We start from the raw sequence: 21,730 nt of genomic DNA on the forward strand, positions 1-21,730 counted from the left end.
TAATGTGTTAGAGATCGGATAATGAAGATATAATGTCTCCACATGGAGAAAGCACTCATAGGACCAGATGGAATTTGCTAGCTTTTTTTTCACATTTTCTGTAGTAGTTTTGTTAGAAATCTGTGGAATTCAGCTGAATGGAATGTGTTAAATGAGGCTGAGAATACTACTCTATTACTGTTAATGGAAAACATAATTTAATTAGCAAAATTATTTGACAAACAAATTTACAAGGATCATAAAAAAAAAATAGATGTAGTTTTCTCTAAACATCTGGAAGAAGTCGCCTTTGTTTTGTTCTGTACTTTTTTAGAAGATGCGTAATAGCACCCCCCACCATAAAACAGTGAAAACATGGATTGCCAGAAAATTCAGTCAATGGCGTGGAAAGAGTTAAAACCTTTTGATCTAAACATTTTATGCTTAAATGCTTGAAATTAGTTATTGACTGCCTGAAATTTATGTTTTTAAAGACAAACTTAAAGTTTCACCTGCATATGAATTTATTTGCAAAACTAATATTTTTATTTAGTTATTTAATTTATACATTTTATAATAAGCATCATGTAATTTATTGGCCGATATCACCTAACCCTTAGTGACGTGATATATTCTTATTTGTAGCATTTTTTTTTTAACTTATTTTTGGGAATTTTTATCATTTTATACCGCAGACCTGCCAACCTATCACGGCACAGTGGTTGGGAAACACTGCACTAACATTTAAGACTTGACATGAGGATGAATAAATAATAGCAGAACTTTTATTTTTGGGTGAACTATTCTTCCTAACATTTTGGGAAGTGTTTCCTTGTCGCTGTCACATTAGCTCGTTCTTTTTATGTGGTAATAGTCAGAGACCGTAATAAGGACACATGCCACTCAATGAAAAATGAATGGAACAAAGTGCAATGCACAACATGGTAGCCTTAGGAAAGAAAGACTGTCTTTTGATTTAACTAACCATCTTATTGGTAAAAGTGTCATGTGGACCAACCTTAAAAATGATGGGCTGATGTTTCTTTGCCTGATATGAATAAAAGAAGCAAAATTTTGAGTTCAACAGTCAGAGAGCCTGTTTCCTAATTTAATTTATTTTGGTTTAGTGGAAGGTTGAATTGAAAGATTTGCATGAATATCAGATAGGCTCTGTCCCAAATGGCACACTTCATGTGCACTTGCCCTTTAAGTCAACAAGACCGCAGAGTGTCCCATTTCAAGTTTCAGAAGGGTGTTCGCGAGCACCCCCTTTGCAGCCAATATACGCCTCGATGCGCACTTTTGGTGAGCCCACAAGCCTGCGAGCTCCGCAGCAGACTTCTACCCGACAGTCAACGTGACATTACGTCACGAAAATGTGAACTCGGAGGAGGATCACGAGAGTTTAGGGTTCCACTTGGGACAGGGCCAAAGTCTTAGCATTTGGTTTGTCCCAATTTCCATTAAAATGGTAGCTGTTGCCAAAATTTAACCTAGGCTCTTTTCGTTTATCTACCCGAGTTAAACTTTTGTGTAAAAGCATAATTAGAATGGAAACGCCACTTTTAAGATTGACCGTATTTTCGTTTTAGGTCAAAATGCCTTTTGAATGGGAGTGCATGGGGCACTTCTATGATAGCATCAAAATTGCTATTTTTAAAACACTAAGAAGGCTCGACACAACATAAAACTGTGCTCGAAGTATCACAGGGGCTCTACACATGAACTTGAGCATTGACTACATTGTTTGTGTACACAAAGTTTACTAAAAAGAAAGGTTTTGAACAACTCACTGTAGCTGTTGTTCTTCCCGGCCGCCGGCATTTTGTCAGTCAAAAATAGTTGATCTGTATCACTGAATCATGTTATTATTATATGAGGATCCTTTCTCAAATACAAGGTCAATGTTGATTTTACCTAACGACAAAACAACAAATTAACCGTGAATTTATAAGGAACTAACCTTTAGGAGCTTTCCATCTTTACTCTCCTCCCTGTTACGTTGCATTCGGAGATCGAGTACTTTTGACTGACAAAATTCCAGCCACTGGAAACACTAACACTAATCTTTTTAGTAAACTTTGTGTACACAAATATTAATAATGTAGTCAATGCTCAAGTTCATGTGTAGAGCCCCTGTGATAATTCGAGCACAGTTTTATGTTGTGTCAAGCCTCCTTAGTGTTTTAAAAAGAGCGATTTTGATGCTATCGTTGAAGTGCCCCATGCACTCCCATTCAAAAGGCATTTTGACCTAAAACGAAAATACGGTCAATCTTAAAAGTGGCGTTTCCATTCTAATTATGCTTTTACACAAAAGTTTAACTCGGGTAGATAAACAAAAAGAGCCTAGGTTCAATTTTGGCAACAGCTACCCTTTAATGGAAGAAGCATTTGAGCTGCATGAACTCCACAAGTTTGTGTAAAACCTGAAAGCACCATCATTTCTTCAAAATCCTTAAACTTTCCAGTTTATTTCCAGGTTTAAATTAGATTTTAAATCCCATATTTTCATATCTCAGCTGTTCGGATGCCACTGAAACGTAAGCTTGGCAAACAGTTCAGGAGGTTTGTCCCTTTACCTTATTTCTGCCACCTAGCCATGGTGGATGGATTGGACTGACATGCTTAAATGGATTTTGTCATAGTTAAACCAATTTTCAATATTCTATTATGCTCAGTGCTTGAAGTGGAAAAAAATAAAGTGTCTTTTACTTAGGATTTTCTTATACTGAACACTTAATTTCCTGTCATTTCTTAGAATATCTGAAAGCCAGGTTTTTTATTATTAGCAGAAAACCTTTTACACATTAGTCAATAATTCAAGTAGGTCCAGAGTTTAAAGCTCTTGATTCTAACTTTTACTTGGCCTTATGAAACAGGAACATAGTTCTTGTAATTGTTTAACTATAGCATGTATTAGGATATAATTACAGGTAAGACCACTGATGGCTCCTCATTACCATGCTCAGGCCAATGTTAACTTTTTTCTTTCTTTTTTTTATCTACAGCTTTTTTTAATGAAAAATAACAACCTAAATTTCTATAGCTACAACATGCCACAGTTCTAATATAAATCTTTAGTAAATTCTCCATTCCCCTAACAGATTATTTATTATAAATTCTCCAACACGTTAGTCTAAATTTACCACAGTAAATACAATAGAACGTGATAAATTCTAGTAAAGGTGTTCACGAGTCTTTTTAGTGGCTGTTTTGTATTATGTGAATTTTTCCATAACATTTTACTACATTCTCAATAGAATTCAAATGGGTTGCACATTTTATCATCAGTGATGCGAAAGCAACAGCTTGCGCAAATCTTATCACACTTTTGGAGCGTTCTGGTGAATGTGCCTCCGGTGATTCGCTCGCCACTCATGCAAAATTAAGCAATTGGGCTTCTGTCAGTCATATTGCGCAGATAATTGATCAGTTCAGTTCGTACATTTTATAGAAGCTCAGAAACGCACGATGTATGGTATATAATTAACTAATAGTCTGATTCTATGTTTCGGTGTGGGTGCTCAGAGTACAGGTGTGGTGCCGAATTCTGTGACCCACCGAATTCGGTGAGCCTAGTAGGCGATGTATTGAGCTAATCCGACTTATCCTAATCCTAACTCTACCGTCACTACAGCGCCTACTAGGGTCACAGAATTCAGCACTACATCGGCACCATCTGAGTGGCAAGTGCCGGTACGCAACAGATTCAAATAGAGAAGTGCTGCGTACCGGCCCACTTCGAGCACTGATTATACTGTGCTCAAAAAGTGTCAGAATGTTGCCTCCCTCTCAGCTTGAGTTACAGAAAAGTCACTGAACCCAGAGGGGACTGTCAAGCTTGTGTACACAGCCGCTGCCATCCCCAGATGCAGTACAGATGTCTTGTTTTTCTATGTTATTGATGCATTGCTGTAAATGATTGCACAGTGATGCAACAAAAACTTTGTTTGACTTTGTAAAGGACGACGTTATTCCATCCTTGACACGCTCGATTAATTTATAAGCAACATGGCAGGTTGTTAGACAAAAGACCTGCGCGCTTGTTGGTGGTCTATATCTGAGAGATGATTGATCACCGGTCTCTTGATTGTGTATTAAAGCAGTTCTGTTCTGAATGCTTGAAGTTGTTACTGTATTGATTTAGCTGGCCTGTTTTGTTTGTGTTGCCATTGCGCTGCCACTCTGAATATGGATGGTCAGGGAACGGCAGACAGCTCAGCTTTATCTCCTGCTCTTCTTTTCTTTTTTCATGCACATCTTTCACTCACTCCATCTCCCTCTCCTAATCCTTGAGCTATGTCATTGCAGTTCATGAAATTCAGCAAACATTTCTACAGCAAAGTGAATTTCTTAACCCATAAGTCTTTATCCTCTTTGTGTTTGCGGTTGGCTCTTGAATTCTGCAAGTGGATAAATCCTGCTTTTTTTCATATGCATTACTTTATTTCTCTTTCACCCTTCCCCTTCGGCTTGTTTACAATATCCCAATCCTCTCTTGGTAGCTTGGACTGGGTATCGTGATTGATGGATGGCTGGGTTTCCATTCTCTGCTTCAGCTGCGATGATGCCCAAATCCTTCCTGTCCTCTTACTCTCTCCATTATAAACTTTCCTCAGTCCCCGTGGGACAAGGTAATAGATTATCAAGTTTATCTGGATGGAGAACAGCACCAAATCTTTCATCGTGTGTTTTTGCAATTTAACTCAACTAAACTTGTATTTAATTTATTTTACTTTTACTGTATTGCATTTATTTGATTATTTAAAAAACAACTAAATTTATATAATGTTTTTTTAAAATATATATATATTATACTATTCTATATAGTGAAGGAAAAGCAGCAAAAAGTGTCCATTATAACTCCCTCAATGCTATACTGTGCTTCAATGAGTGTCTAAGGATGCATCTCATGAAGAGAATGTCCAAATTGTGCAGAATGACCTGCAGTAGATAAAGTGAAAACTTTTAAGAAATCGAAAATATATCAGTTAAAAATTGGTCACCTCAACAGTCCCATAAATCTATTTGGTTGTCATAATTTGAACGATTTTACTATTGTTCCAAAATGTGGAAAACAAAGTCCAAACTTTTGACTGGTTTTCTTACTTGCTTTTCAGCAGATACTTTCAATCCAAAGCGAGACTGAATATATACTCATTGCAGAGCCGATCACTCCTGAAGTGGAGTGAGGTTAAGTGCCTGAGTCAATTGTGATTTAACTGGAAAGTGGTATCAGAAACTCTCCATTTCTTCAAACACTCCTGTGTGGAGTTGAACCTGTAACCTTTATGTTAGCAGACTCATATCATTCACTATGAGGTTGGCCTCATCAAACCCTTCAAACCCTTACAAAAATGTCCATGTTTTTATGGTACCATGCCCGAATACCATGCTATTTGATCAATTTGCCTGTTGGCAGCTGAAATAATTTGTCTCAACCAGATGGTGGTACAATATGAAGTTATCTCTTGAGTAATGTTCGATTGGGATGGGGCCTTAGATTTCTGCTTCGTATTTTCAGTAAAGCCATGAGTTCAGTAGAGCCTAGTTTCAGGAGAGGAATGGAGGTGATATTTGGATAGCCTTACCAAGGATTTATTCTCACTTTCTCGTTTTGAAATCCTACATAAATCTTATATAGAATGACAGTGGGCCAAGAAAAAAAATGGAGCTTTGGCACCCTGACTTCTCTGCATTGAAAAGAATATTCGGTTCTGCTTAAAATCCTTGTATATTCATAGATAAACATCATTTGCCTGTATGTTTATTTATTTATTAATTGCACACTTTTTAAGGGGATTTACACCTCTCAAAAAGGCCCACAGGAGTGTATTTATTAATATATTTATTTATTTATATGGAGGATTAGACCTTTCAGTTTGAATATCTTTTTAGAGATAACTTTTACTTCAAAGCTTGATAAGAAACATAAGCTTAAGCCCAGTTTTCTATGAAACTGCTTGTTCTAAGATTTTTAGACACTTTTTGGGGAAAGATTGTCTGTGAAATTGAAGCTTTATATATTTAGCTGTATTTGCTTGTGTCTGTATTATTGTTTAACTGCACTAATGACGTAATAAAACTGTCTGTAATAGACAGTTTGCTGTGCGTTCGGGTCATTACTTCAGTTAGATTTCAGACTTCAAAACAAAAGATTCTGCATTTTTTACACTACTGTACAAAATAATATTGATTATAAGATTTTTGGAAAGACATTTGAATAAAAATGCTGTTCTTTTCATCAAAGAATCCTTAATTAAAAGGTATCAAATATCAAGCAGCACAACTGTTTACAGCATTGATGATAATATTAAGAAATCTTTCTTGAGCAGCAAATCAGCATATTATAATGATTTCTGAAGATTTGTGTGACACTGAAGACTGGAGTAATGGCGGCTGAAAAATCAGCTTTACATCACAAAAATAAATTACATTTTAAAATATATTCAGTTAAATCAGTTATTTTTTGGGGTCACAACCCCAATGTTAAGAAACATGACCTGTGTCTATGTGGTGCTGGCAGGTCTGCAGAAGTCACTGTGATGGAAATTTTGTAGATTGAATATATCGCTCATCAGCCACTTTCCCTGACATTTAGCTCTGTAAACAAGCGCTATTCACTATCCATGAGCAGACATGATGACAAGCCTGACAGGGATGTCAGTGTCTGGGGAGATCCCGACTAATGACTCACTTCCTCTCAGAAAGAGAGATGAAGGGGCTTTGTCAAATGAGCCGGTTGACTGGACACAGCAGACTGGATTGAGCTGCTGTGTGTTTAGATGCTGCCTATCATTTAGAGACAATGGCACTCTTCACCGGAGAGACGCAGATGACTGACCGCTGTGACTCTCTCCACGGAAGCCGTGCGAAGGACAAGGGAAATGTCCTGCCATTTGACTCTCCCGCTTGACCTTTCAGAGCTCCGTATGAAAGCTCCCCCTGTAATGACAGCTCTACCCAAATTTAATTATGGACATCACATGGTAATGTGGGTATTTTAATCAGATGCTCTTTAATCAGAGGGTGAATGGGCGAAATGGTGGTCAAAAACAGAGTTTATTTCAGTTCCCCTCTCTCTTTATCACTCATTTGGCAAAGCATTGAAATAATGTGAATAGAGACAAAAAAAAAAAAAAAAGGCGCCAGAAATGGTGGTATAGAAAAGAAAGAAAGATGAGAAAACTTCTGAATACAAGATGACTGAAAAGTTTTGCTATATGGTTCTTAGGTTGTTCTGTATTGCTAGGACGTTGCTAGGTAGTTGGTAGATTGTTGGTGGTTGCAAGGGCAGGTAGGACATTCAGGGTGATTGCTAAGGCGGTTCTAACCATTTGCTATTATGTATATTTTTTTCATGAAATCATAATATAATTAATTAATTAACTTCAATGACAGAATTATAACCAAAGCATTTCAAATGTTACTCATTTGTGCATATAATTAATAAATGCATATTGTGATTGCCTATCAATCTTTAAGTTTTATGGTTTATTTTAAAGGGGTCCTATTATGCCCTTGATTTTGTTTTTGGGGTGTACTAGAATGTTTTCATGCTTGATTGTTAAAAAACAACAACAAAAATTCACATATTTTACATTATTACAGCACTTTTCTCCCCAGTCTGTCTTGAACGCGCCGCCTAGGTCCTTTTTGATGAAGCCCCTCCTTATGTAAAAACGAAATGTTCTGTGATTGGTTAGCTGGCCCAGTGTGTCGTGATTGGCACCGCTTAGCGCATGTTTGGGAAATGTCCCACCCCTCCATAACTGCAAGTTCTGATCAAGTGTGAATTTCAAACCAATTCGAGCCTGATTCAGACCATGACAATGTTAACGAACAAGATAATGCAAAGAGTAATCGGCAACAAAATCATGGTTATTTTTCCTAAGGAGCAGTGAACCGTCTTAAAAAAGCGTCAGAAAACAATCTGTTCTTCATAAAATCTGCAACCCACAGATAAATGTTGGGGTTAGTTATTGGGGTAATTTTAACCACTCTAAGTTTTTCCGCCTTAAGAAGGCCAAATAAAAGGGGTTTTGGTGACAAAAGTGTTTCTTCGACATAGCAGCAACACTCTTCATCTTCTCTAGCGCAGCTCAGAACGGCCTTGTCCCCTTCTTTTGCGTATTCCGTGTAACATTGCAACTTCATAAGATCCGGAAAAATCACGTTGTAGTCCAAACGAGCCAGGTTAATAAAGGCCTTCTGAAGCGAAGCGATGTGTTTTTATTAGAAAAATATCATTATTTAAAACTTTATAAACTATAATCACTGTCTTCCGGCAACGGCCGTATGTGCGTTCACAAGTCAAGTTCTAAACCGATGTATGCCGTAGAAAGAAGAAAGTCATATACACTTAGGATGGGTTGAGGGTGAGCATATTATGGGATAATTTTCATTTTTGGGAGAACTATTCCTTAAAGATCAAATCTGATTGTACATGCGTTTTATATGAGCCCCGGGAAAGCCGATTGCTAGGGTGTTCTGGGTGGTTGCTAGGGCAGTGCTTGGCAGTTGTGGGTGGTTACTAGGGCATTGCTAGGGTGTTACTATATTGCTTACTGGTCAAGTCTCCTACAATCTGTTACTATGTTTCCTACTGTCTGTATGTATGGTGTAGATTTTTTTTATTGCCTGTTTTTTTTTATTATTCTGATTTGATTCGTCCCTGCCAGACAAACATTGTGCTGTTGCAGAGGCAGTCTCAGTGGTTGCTAAGGTGTTGCTAGGAGGTTACTAAATTTATTTCTAGCCCAAGACAAAAATCTCTATGATATTATGGTCCCTAGAATAATAAAAAAATTCCTATTTTTGTCTTTTTGTCTCAACTGAGTTGTGAGCCAACATTTTGACAAGACAATATAGTTGTACATCAGACAATAATCAGCACCACTAATAAAATAAGCATCCACTTTATTCAACAATACTTTACAGCTCTCTCTTTCTTTCACTCTCTTTTTTTCTCCATCTTAGTTCTATGTGTCCAGGCGTGATGAATGCTGCTGATTATTAGAGCATGCTGATTTAAATGAAATATACAGCTGTGAAGAAGCAAAAGTCAATGGGTCTCATTCACTAATAATCGCGCACAAGTGTTCTCACTTATGTGAGCAGAAAAAAAATTATCATGTACAATTCTGTAAACAGGTCTGTATGTGCACAAATTAGATTTTAGCCTCATTCTAATGTTGATGAATCTGAATTTAATGTAGATGAGGGAGCTCATGCTTGCACTAATTAGCATAATACATGAAATTATGCTAATTAGTGCGTAATAGCTATACTATCTATTAGTGCGTAATAGCTAAACTATCTGCTGTATACAGGTGTTTCCACACAACCTGTCCTCTACAGGTACGGATGTGGAGAAAAAAGCTGAGCTGATCCACAGATGTGGGCGTTTTAATAATTATACCTCAAAAAACACCGAATTTGAATTCAAATTCTAAGAATTACATTACATGGATTCTTCGCCTTGACTAATATTTCAGTGAGGAAAATACATTCAAGATTGCAGACGAGGTAAGAGAAATGTTGATTGTATGAAATACTTGTTTATCTTTTATCTTGTTAGGTAACTTTATGCTTGTTAGAATACCATGTGGTTAGCTTAGCCACATGTTAATGTTAAACTATTGAAATCAATTATGAGCTGTTCAAGAATGTCAAAAGGACATCATATTTAGGCCTATTTCTGTGTGAAATGTGTGCACAGGTTTTACACACAGATATGAATGAGAGGTATGGAGAGAATAAAAAAAATTTCTCTGTATTGTTGTTTTCAGTGTATCGTGCACAGTTGCATGTTGTCTGACAATATGGATTAGTGCAGCTGGGATTATGTTTATGAAGGAATTAGAGACCGTTTTAGAATCCGAATGAAGTTACTTACACACTGCAGAGGTGAGATTTGGCAGCTCATGAGTTTGTGAGAAGAACACCAGCATGGAGATATGGGGATTACAGCATAGCTCCTCTGTGTTTGCTCTGCCCTCTGCTTCTATTCTGCTACAAAGTCAGTGTAACTTTAGAGGTTAAGTCCCATGGAAGTTCCAGCTGTCCAGCTCTAGATCAGCCCTTGACCTGTGACATTTTGGAGGTATGATCTGCAGATCCCCAGTAAGAGGATTGTTGTTTTTTTGTTCCCCCTGTGAACTCATGTTCTCTTCTGTGAGACGTGAGTAGTGTGCAGGAAGAGTTGGTCCTAACTTAAAAAAGAAACTAAATTAAAAATTTTTAGGGTTGTAATTGAATTGTAATTGTATTTTTTTTTTTGTAATAAAATAAAATGAAACATAATTTATTATTTTTATTATGATTAATATTTCCATGTATTATTTTTGCTCTGAATGAAAAGACTCTCTAATGATATATACAATTATTTTGTTCCTAAATAAAATCATTTAAATGTTGATTGTGATCAACTTTAGTTATTGAGAGAGATAAGAATGTTATAGGTCACACTTTAGATTAGGGTCCAATTCTCACTATTAACTAGCTAATAACTACAACTATATTTTTTCCTTACTGCTTATTAACAGCTACCGGTAGTTATGTAGTTGAAAAGTTTAGGTATTAATTAATTAGGTAGGATTAAGGGATGTAGAATATGGTCATGCAGAATAAGGCATTAATATGTGCTGTATAAATACTACCGGTAATAAACAGCCAATAGTAATATTCATGCTAATAAGCAACTACTTAATTGTGAGACTTGGACCCTAAACTAAGGTGTTACCAAATATTATGCGTGTATGTATATATATATATATATATATTATAATTAATTAACTGTGTATATTGTCAAATTTAATATTAATTTAATTAATAATTGGCTCTATTATTTTAATTGATGTATAATATTACAACATTATATGTAATATTAATATAAATAATAATATTAATATATCATAACTTTTGCAGCCAACATTTAAATTATTATATAGTAAGGAACAAAATCATTATATTCTTAGAAAGCTGAGACTTCTTACTTTAGTGCAAAAAATAGGATAATACATATAATAGGATAATGTAAGTGAAGAATTTTTCATGGCACCTAGTTTTCCCTCTTATCACATTCAATACAGACTGCAAACACATAGGCAAGGCAAGGCAAGGCAAGTTTATTTATATAGCACATTTCATACACAATGGTAATTCAAAGTGCTTTACATAGAAGAAATTAAAATAATCAAAAGAAATAAGAATAATTAAAACAGTTTAGAGTAAAAAAATAAAAATAAAATAAAATAAAATACAGTGCAAACAGTCGGACGAACAGTGGCACAGTGCTCATTCAGTAAATGCAATGTTAAACAGAAGTGTTTTGAGTCTGGATTTGAATGTGGCTACTGTAGGAGCACACCTGATCTCTTCTGGAAGCTGGTTCCAGCTGCGGCTGGCATAATAGCTAAAAGCGGACTCTCCTTGCTTTGAGTGAACCCTTGGTATTTCTAGTTGATGTGATCCTAATGATCTCAGTGATCTGTTGGGTTTATATTCAGTGAGCATATCTGCAATGTATTGAGGTCCTAGGCCATTCAATGATTTATATACCAGTAATAATACTTTAAAATCAATCCTAAATGTGACTGGGAGCCAGTGTAAAGACCTGAGGACTGGTGTGATATGTTCATATTTTCTGGTTCTGCTCAGGATCCTGGCGGCAGCGTTCTGTACGAGCTGCAACTGTCTTATGGTCTTTTTGGGAAGGCCAGTGAGGAGTCCATTACAATAATCCACCCTGCTGGTGATGAAAGCATGCACAATTTTCTCTAAGTCTTGACTGGAAACAAAGCATCTAATTCTTGCAATATTTTTTAGATGATAGTATGCCGATTTAGTTATTGCTTTGACATGACTACTAAAGCTAAGGTCTGACTCTAGAGACACACCAAGATTCCTGACTTGATTTTTAGTTGTTTGACCTCTAGAGTGAAGGTATGCGTTCACCTTGAGAACTTCATCTTTGTTTCCAAACGCAATGACTTCAGTTTTGTCTTTGTTTAACTGAAGAAAGTTTTGGCACATCCAGCTGTTTACTTCATCAATGCATTGGAACAGGGAGTCAATGGGGCTGTAATCGTTTGGCGATAGGGCTAAGTAGATCTGTGTGTCGTCTGCATAGCTGTGGTAAGAGATTTGGTTCTTTCTCATTATTTGGCTCATTGGAAGCATGTACAGGTTGAATAGGAGTGGCGCAAGAATTGAGCCTTGAGGAACTCCGCATGTCATGGATGTCCACTCAGACTTATGGTCTCCTATACTCACATAATAACCTCTCGCTTCTAAGTATGACCTGAACCATTTTAGGACTATCCCAGAAAGACCCACCCAGTTTTCCAGCCTGTCAAGAAGTATGTTGTGATCGACAGTGTCAAATGCAGCACTGAGGTCGAGTAGTACCAACACTGATAATTTGCCTGTATCAGTATTTAAGCGAATATCGTTAATTATCTTTATGAGCGCTGTCTCTGTGCTGTGATGCGATCGGAAACCAGATTGAAAATTGTCAAAGTATCCATTCGAGCTTAAGAATTTGTTCAGCTGATTGAAAACAACTTTTTCAATGATCTTGCCAATGAAAGGAAGATTTGAGATCGGTCTATAATTGCTTAATATAGTCTTATCAAGATTACTCTTTTTTAGGAGGGGTTTGACAACTGCAGTTTTCAAGGAGTTTGGAAAACTTCCAGAGAGAAGTGAGGCATTTACCACTTCTAGGAGATCTGCTTCTAAGCTGTTTAACACACTTTTGAAGAAAGATGTGGGAAGAGCGTCAAGGGCGCAGGTTGATGTTTTAAGGTGCTGTACGGTTTCTTCCAAAATTTTGCCATCAATTTCTTTGAAATCAGACATAGTAACTACTTTCTCAGGTTGTGGTCTGATCTGTCTGACCCCAGTGCAACTCAAGGATGTGCTGATCACCTTTCTGATATTATTGATCAGAAAGGTGATGAATGTGAATGTGGCCTATGTCAATATTATTGACATAGGCCTAACTAAGCTAAATATGTATATATATATATATATATATATATATATATATATATATATATATATACTGTATATATATATATATATATATATATATATATGTATGAATGTATTTCTTTCTCTTTTTTTTGCCTTTTGCCATGCAGCTGTGTATGTGTATCTTTAGAAATGGCCTAATGGTTAGAGAGTCAGATTTGTAACCTGAAGGTCGCAGGTTCAAGTCTCAGTAGTGGCAGGAAATGTACTGTAGGTGGGGGGAGTGAATGAACAGCGCTTTCTTCCACTCTCATTACCCACAACTGAGGTGCCCTTGAGCAAGGCACCTAACCTCCAATCGCACCCCGGCACCGCAGTAAAAATGGCTGCCCACTGCTCAGGGTGTGTGTTCAATACTCACTGCTGTAACACCATACTTGGATACATGTCACGTAACTGTTTGCATACTCTCTGAACAATATAGCCCAAATCAAGCCTGCAAGCTTGTCTGTTGCTTCTGCTTCTTTTCAGAAATAAAAATTTGAGGTAATTTTTTTCTGAAAAGAAGCAGGAAAAAATGGACATGCTGCTGCCTTTTTCCGGCATCTTTCAGAAATATCCAGCAACGCAGACAGATTTTGAAAGGCAGGCGGGTGGCGGACAATGACTGACTGCTCTACAGATAAATGCTAAACCTTGGCTTCGAGGAAAACGATGCAGTCGGCTTTAAAGGCCATGGAGGAAAGTTTTTGGGGATTTTTTTTCTTCTTCCAGAAGCCACATTTTTTTGTCACTTATCCTAATGCATTTCTGAAAGATGTCAAGAAAGGAATGAAGCAAAATATTTTTCAGAAATGCCTCAAAGGTCAGGTTTTCTGAAAAACACAAGGTTGCGAATATTTAAAAAAAAGATTTAATTGTAAATTATCTCACAATTTGTTTGTAGTTTATAATTTATTTAAAAAAATTGCGTAATTATTAGGTTCAGCAATTTGTGTAGGTGACACACATAACATAAATGTATGCAACTTTTTTATATTATTCAGAAACAAACTGACTTCACTTTTGTTTAAGTCCTGTAGGACTGTAGCAGTCCTGTAGATTTTCCTTCATCATTTAATGATATAAGGTGTTATGTGCCGTGTGTGTACGTACATGTCAGTTCCAATCATCTCTGATGGATCCTGTAAGTATTTATATCTGATGAGCTTAAAAATTGTAAATATATATATAATATCCATAAATATATCTAATTTACCTCATGCATTAAGGTGTTAACTTAAGGCAAAACATAATGCCAAAAAAAATTGCTTTACCTGTTCCAAGGCTTTAACCACTCATCGAAATCTTTCCTTGTGAAAAGACCTTTCATTCATATTGCCATTGACTGACGTCCCGGACTATTAGCCTCTCGGCGGCACATTAGTCTGTTAACCTTTCTCGGTGTGGCATAATGATCCGTGACACCTCATAGGGGATGAGGAGGAACATAGAGAATTGACTGTAGAACGCTGGGGAGAATTCTCGGAGTTCGGTGCAGTTAGGTCAGGGCTATAAATCTATGCAGTAAAAGTCTTCTGTGCAAACAAGAGACTGGAACTGGCTTTGGTACACCGACCTGGGACTGTCTTGGTGTGTGCACGCTCTTTAAAGCATAATAAGCTGTGCTGGAGTTTATTTTCAGGTTTATACAGCGTTGTCTAAGTTTATCGATTCTCCGCTCATATTCTATGAAGGTTTAATATACCTTTGACCATTCTCACTGCCCTATGCTAAACAATTCATAGTGACTTTTGAATTTCATGTGAAGAGAAGCCTCACCTTTCCTCTAGCTTTCCACTGGTTCACAGTAAGACAGATAACATGCTTGAGGATTCTAAGCATCGCTGAACACTGACCTTCACCATTGAACACATTTTCTCATCATCACCTCCGGACCGCCAGGGTTTGTCCGTCTTTTTCAGTAATGCACTTGATCAAAGCCAGCAAGCCTGGCTGAGATTTTTGGAAAGAGTTTTTTGAGTCTTTTGGAAAATGTGACTCAGTAAAGCCTTTGACGTCTCTGACATCTATTTAGTCCCCCCACCCCTTAACCATTAAAGGTTGTGAGATGACAGTCCTCTCTAAATTTGAGAGCTCTGTCAGAAAAGTGGCCTGGCTGATAGCATACTTATGCGGACAAATCTGGCCCGTGTCATGTCCTGAAAACCCCAACCTCCTTTTCTCTATAAGCTCCTGCTACATGTATCCAGTAAAGGCAAGAAAAGATTATTTATAAATTATACAGAGAGAGAGAGAGAGAGAGACAAAAAAGTGTGGCAGTATGCAAACTTCTAATCTATTTTGTCTCATGGTTGTTGGTTTAAGATTAGCATGAATGGCATATATACTGTTTGCTACTGTAATGAATTTTATCTTGTCTGTAATTTATTGGCAATTGTAACACTGTTTTATGAGTGATATAAAGATTGAAAGGTTGAAATGTGATGAACATTGTTTCATTTTTCATTCAAGTCATTCTTTAATGATTTTATTTGTAAGGACTGCACCAATATGAACATTATGGGTGACACAATTCTATATAAAATATGTTGCTTGGATAAAACATTGTCATGCAACCCTTATTAGTATTGGCACATATGACGGCAGATACATGTTGTCTCGCCTATCTGAAGATTTTAGCATGAAGATAGTTATAATAACAACGCTGATGTGTGCTAACCCAAGATAGTAATATTAGGATGCCCTGTTAATGATCACACAGCAAGTTGTCCTTTTCTCTGGAACAGTGGACACTTTTACTTTGAGTTTTTAGATATCTGTGCTGCTGATGATGGCGTGCGATTGTCAGTGTGAGTAATCTGTGTTGGTACTTGATACTGTGTATGTTTGTTTGTGTGTGTGTATGCATAGGAGATATGAGATATTGAGTACGCACAGTGGCTCGTCGTGCATCAATATTTCAGCCAGCGGGAAAAGAGCTCACACAAAGAGAGTTAGCATCTTCTCCACACTTTTACACAGCTGGACAGTGTCAACACACAAATTGTGTCAGCTGGCAGCGAGGAGGGAAACAGAGTAGGCAGCAGTCAGCGCAGCACAGCGCCACATAGCTGAAGAGGACCGTGATTTATCAACCCACGTAATGAATGACAACTTGTTAATATAGTCCTGTACAGCACTTTTAAGCTGTGGGTAATGTTTTTGTTTTGTTTTTTTTGCTTTCTTTTGTGATTTATTAGCCTGGGAAAACCCAGACCACTTCCGGCAAATTTAGATTTGCTCAGCAAGTGGGTCTGGCAAAGAGCCCATTGAAACCCATTTCCAATCCGTCGAAATCGCGGCACCAATCAGAAACGTTGGGGCGGGCTTTACACGATGACGACAGAGCAGAGACGGTGACGCAGATTTTGTACATTACAAAGATGGATGCCGCCGTGGAACATCACAACATCACTCGTTCGAATCAGCTATCACGTCTGTTTCAAGCTATTTAAAATGGTCATTTTCGTTAACACAAACAGAGAATTGCTGAGAGTCTCGAGATGTTTCTCCGTCGCTCTGCATACGTCATGACATTCATCGCTCTGATTGGTTTTAGATCTATCCGACGTCCGTTGGTGACGCCCCTGTGGAAATGAATTGTCTATGGAGCTTTGCCAGACCCTACCTCAGTTACAACTGAGAGTGGTCTGGGTTTTCCCAGGCTAGTGATTTATTAGAAATAATTTAGAAAATCACATTCTGTAAAATGGGGTTTCTTGTCCAAATTTCTTATAATGTTAAAAATTGGTTTGGGATTGTGCATATACCGTAAGTCCCTGTTTGCTCAAATTTCAGGTAACTTTGTATTGAACCTTTTATTTGATTTTTAAAATGTATATTTAGTGTATCTATTTTATGTTATTATTTTATTTTATAAAATGTAATATTTAGTCTATAGTGTACCTATTTTGATTTATTAAAATATATAATTTAATAAAATATAATCTGCAGTGGAGCTATTTTATTTTTTCATTTTAGATTTTATTTTATTTAAATATTATTGGGTCTAGACTGTACCTTATTGTTGTTGTTTTTTGTTTTAATATTGCTCTTATAATGTGATTATAATTTTTTTTATTCTGGAATTTATTTTGTTACACATAATGGTAGTTAATTATTTATTAATGATAATTACTCTCTTTTGCTGTTCCAAACCCGTATGATTTTCTTTCTTTTATTGAACTCAAAAGCATATTTGTCAGACTTCACACTGTTTTTTTTAAACATGCAATTATAAAATTATTGTATAACTCTCTAGCTCCACTAAACTGTCTAAAATGGTCATATGGACCGTTTTTTATGGCGCTTTTTCTTTTTTTTTCTTTTTTTCTTTTTTTTTGACAGCAAGAACACACTGTTCACAGCAAAGAAAAATCGCTGTGCAAACTTTCTTCAAAAAATCTTTTGTGTTCAAGAAAAGGAAGTCAAACGGTTTGAAACGCAATATAAGTAATGAAATTGAATCACTTTTTTCTTTTTTGGGTGAACTATTCCTGTAAGTCAGATCTTTTGGTTAATGCTCCATGTTGTTGACCCACTCATCCGGATGTCCCTTAGACACTTATTTTATTCTTCTGACTCATACTTTGAAGTGACTCTCTAGCCTTGTTACAAGGAAGTGTGCTAGAACTTGAGTGTGGAGCTTGGACAAAGGTTAGCTTCAAGAAGTGAACTTTTCAAGTTCAACTCTTATTCAGATTCAAAGACAGAGCATGAATGCAATATTGATGGTGTTTTTAGCTCTCTGATGTTCTAGTTCTTTTGCTTGTCAGTGTCATCATTTGTTACACTGAGGTGAAGCGGTTCGTTTGTGCGCTCCTGTTCTGAAAGACCTTGGTCTGTCCACACACAGCACATCCCCATTCTTTTATTGGCACTTAAGGGAAAAGCCCACATCATCAATACCTTAAGTCAACCAGCTTTGACGTTTTAAATCGCTCTCTTTTGCTCTTATAATTAATGCTGTTTTTCTAGACAATGAAGGTGGCATGATTAATCAAGCGAGAACCCTTTCAGAGATCATACATTTTAATGAACTGTATTACACTGGCGTTGTGTTTTAGCACAATACTATATGAAATTAAGTCCATACGCAAACCGTTTGCCCGCAGGCCTGAACTGATGAGCAGCTGGGACGCCTCCATGCTCTGCTGAGTTTGCTGCACTGGCACAAAACAACTTTACTAATGGAATCGTTTGAATTGTGAGGAGATGGTCTCAGTTATTGATCTGACTGGCAAAACAACATTAAAAAATTCAACATAGTCTGGCATAATGCACAATAATGGAGAACAAGAAATCAGGCTCGAGTGTGTCAGAATCTTTAATATCGCCCTGATTTTCAACTTAAATCGATGCTTGTTAATAGTCATTCTGCACAATTGCAATAGTCATCAATGTCAAGTAGATGAGCTGCAGAGTTGAGTCAACTTAAAGTGAGTGGGTGATTGTAAGAGATGGTGATTGTCTCTTTAGAATCTGTGGTAGTGATTTCATGAGGTTTGATCAACCACTCTTGACATTGAGGGGGATACGTATCAAACAGAATTCTGTAGTTTTATCATTTGTTTTAGTGTGAAACAAACACTTAATACTAACAAACATCCCATCACAGAATTCATCAAATCCATTGCTAATATTTACTAATGTTTGTGCTGTTTCTTGCTCACCAAAAATGGTTTTTTTTGGGGGGGCTTTTTTGGTAAAGTTTAAGATTTATAAACGACTAACATGATGGAAAGTGAAATTGAGGACCTAGGAAAATATATGGCGTGGTTACCAATGAAAACTGAAACTTTTTAATTAGAGTAAAACCTGAGAAAGCACCTGGGATATTTCTTAATAAATTGCCAGTTTTAGAAGTTGCATCTGTAGACATGACAAAAAGTGCAACATCTGTCATCTTAAATGTCTGCTTAATTATGATATTTTGATAAAAGAAACAAGCTGATAAGATTGCCATATTTAGAAATCGCAAATTTTATATTTTAGCCAATTAAACCTTGTACAAGCCATGTTCATGCCCCCATCACGTCATAATATACAAAATTGATGAGGGATGCATGAAAATGCACTGCATTTGCTGTAAAGTACCTGCTAGCTGTCAGAAATGTATAATTTTAAAAAAAGCATCTGCTAATTTTGACACAGTGCTCTTTATCAACACCTGCTTTCTACTACAGGATTGGCTGAGCAAGTTTGGGTATCTCCCACCCCCTGATCCTGTGAATGGACAGCTACAGACCAAGGAAGCTCTGACAAGAGCCATCAAAGCCATGCAGAGATTTGGAGGGCTGGAGGAAACTGGAGTGCTAGGTTAGTACATGCTTTTATTTTCATAATAAAACTCTGGTCCAAGTTGTCCTTGGTTGTTCTCCTTGCATTTTTGGATGTTTTAAGAGATACATATTTCTAATTTTTTTTTATAGTCTCATGTCCATCTGGTTTACTGCAGCAGGCAGATTTTCTTTTGAAGTCTACAGGAATAAAAAAAAAGCATCACCCTAACTATCTGCATGCTGCACATGTGTCTGGGTCTGTATTTATGCATGTATGTGTTTCCCTGCAGACCAAGCAACCTTGGGCTTAATGAAGACCCCTCGCTGCTCGCTGCCAGATGTGTCAGAGCCAGAGATGTCAGCAGGCAGAAGAAAGCGAGCACTGGCTCCTCAGAATAAGTGGAACAAGAGGCATCTTTCCTGGAGGTACATTCACCATATTTGGGTCTGAAACTGAGTGATTGCCGTCAGACAGCTGTACATGTCAGAGATGCATTCAATACATTTAAATTCGAAACATAGAGGAATTGTAGCCTTGTTGATAGTAAGAGCTGATGGAAAGAGTCAGAATTACTGATGCAACGAAATGAGAGTTCTTGCCCAAGGCGGAAAATTCTGGACACACTGGACTAAAAAATATTGGTGATTTTATTACTAGACAAATATCGGGTTGTATTCTGATTTTATAGTTAGGAAATACTGGCATATATTGTAATTTTTCGGAATATTCTGGTTTCCTGCTAAAAATATTAGATTATATGTGATGCGATCTGGGAAAACCCATCACATGGTGAAATTGTACCTATTACAGTTTTTGATACCATATTAAAACTGATTTCAGGCCCTTTCCAAATCTGTTTTTATTTCTTTCATCGTTTGTCGGCAGGGCCGGAGTGGGACTCATTTTCAGCCCTGGAGGTTCATACCTTAGACCGGCCCACTTAGTTCCCGACTGACTATATTAAAATAATGTAATTAAACCCTCAGTATATAAGTCTGCAATAGTGCACTGTTCTGTACAGCCTTGTAATTCATTGTATTTTTCAAAAATATAATTATCAAGCATCGCGTTAGTTCAGCCAAGCCCGCATCAGCTGTTAGCCAGCTGTTCATGACGTGGTCCAATCCGGTGTCGACATCTATCTCAGCGGCACACATAAATCTCACATCCTTCTGCATTTCCCACATATCTTGCTACTTGCATCTAAACTCCCTCCTCCAACGCCAACTCCTCCTTACCAAACCTTCATCTTCTGATCACTTGTTTTCTTTACAGTATAATCTTGGCAAATTTTCTATCATGTATTGTATTTCATATGTAATTGCTAATTCCTAACCATGTAATTGAGAATTGCATATACTGGTTCTGTTCTGTACCCCATGGGGGTTTGCCTTGCTGCTCTCCCGCTCTGTCCAGGCATAGCGGCATGGACAGGCATGGGAGTTTTGCCCAGAACAGAACCATACCGCCAACACTAACTGTATGCTATTATCGCAATAAATCTATTTATTCATAATTGGCAATGTGGTCCTGACTGAATTCTATTCAGTGCAATAGCCGTACACAGGGTTTTATAAATACAAAGGTCTCAAAAGTGATCTTGCTACGGGGTTTGGAGGCATATTGTTTTTCCAATGTCATTGGCAAAGAACATATGTATATCTGTGTTAAATAGGAATCCATTGTAATAAAGTTATTCTCATTCTGGGCACAGTATGCAATAGGATATTGCTCTACCTGCTCTCCTCTCTCATCTCTATCTCCTTCTCTCGTTCTTCTTCTCTGTCTCTTTATCTTTACCTGTAAATCTCCCCTTCCCGAAGCTGAGCTTTGATTGATACAGTCTTTGCAAACTGATTATTTATGTCGGTCGTTTAAAACTTCTATCGTAAAACAGCTGTTTAATTTAGCCACCTGCATCTTATCTCGTGAAGCGTTGCGTCGGGATTCGCGCGCGGCCGCGGCTCGCGCTTCTGTGAACATAAATCCCGCTTGCTTTGATCGGTCATCTCAAACATTTTGCCATTGCCGTTGGAATTTTAAGAAAAACAGGTTTAATTAACTGTCACGTCCTGCTAGCGGGACGACTGGCGCTCTTTTTTTATTGCCTTTTTTTTCATATAAAATCTTTTAGTAATCATCATAGATATCATTCGAAAGCTTACGAACTCCAAATTCATCCTGTGAAAACCGTTTAGAAATTGGCGAGCTAGATCTTTAAGCGAGCAGCTACTTCAGACTCCATTGTTCTCTTGTGCTCCGCATCTCACGATAACGTTGGATAAAAAAGTTTTGTAGTTTACACAGGACTGGCAGCGAAATGCGCATTGATAAACCTTTATTCTAGATGATGTGGTTCATTTTGATAAGTGAACTTTCTTTGTAGTGTTCAGAGAAAGAGAGCTTTGGGCGTTTTTTTGTTCTTTTTTTTTGCACCTCTGCCGTG

The 21,730-nt window shown here is 37.2% G+C and overlaps 1 protein-coding gene across 6 annotated transcripts in view; it reads left to right on the plus strand.

Annotated features, from left to right (window-relative positions):
• The window catches only part of mmp17a (matrix metallopeptidase 17a), a 109,593-nt gene that overhangs the window by 52,794 nt on the left and 35,069 nt on the right, over positions 1-21,730 (plus strand). For 5 of the 6 annotated variants that reach the window (XM_079585315.1, XM_079585316.1, XM_079585314.1 and 2 more), the window contains 2 exons: positions 19,188-19,320; positions 19,574-19,709. In XM_079585315.1, the coding sequence (XP_079441441.1) occupies positions 19,188-19,320; positions 19,574-19,709 (269 nt within the window). Of the gene's footprint in view, positions 1-12,668; positions 12,690-19,187; positions 19,321-19,573; positions 19,710-21,730 lie in introns of those variants that run through there. The other variant, XM_079585317.1, reaches the window with a different exon arrangement.

This window comes from Phoxinus phoxinus (genome assembly GCF_949152265.1).
Source record: "Phoxinus phoxinus genome assembly, chromosome: 17".
In the NCBI taxonomy this organism is placed as follows: Eukaryota; Metazoa; Chordata; class Actinopteri; order Cypriniformes; family Leuciscidae; genus Phoxinus; species Phoxinus phoxinus.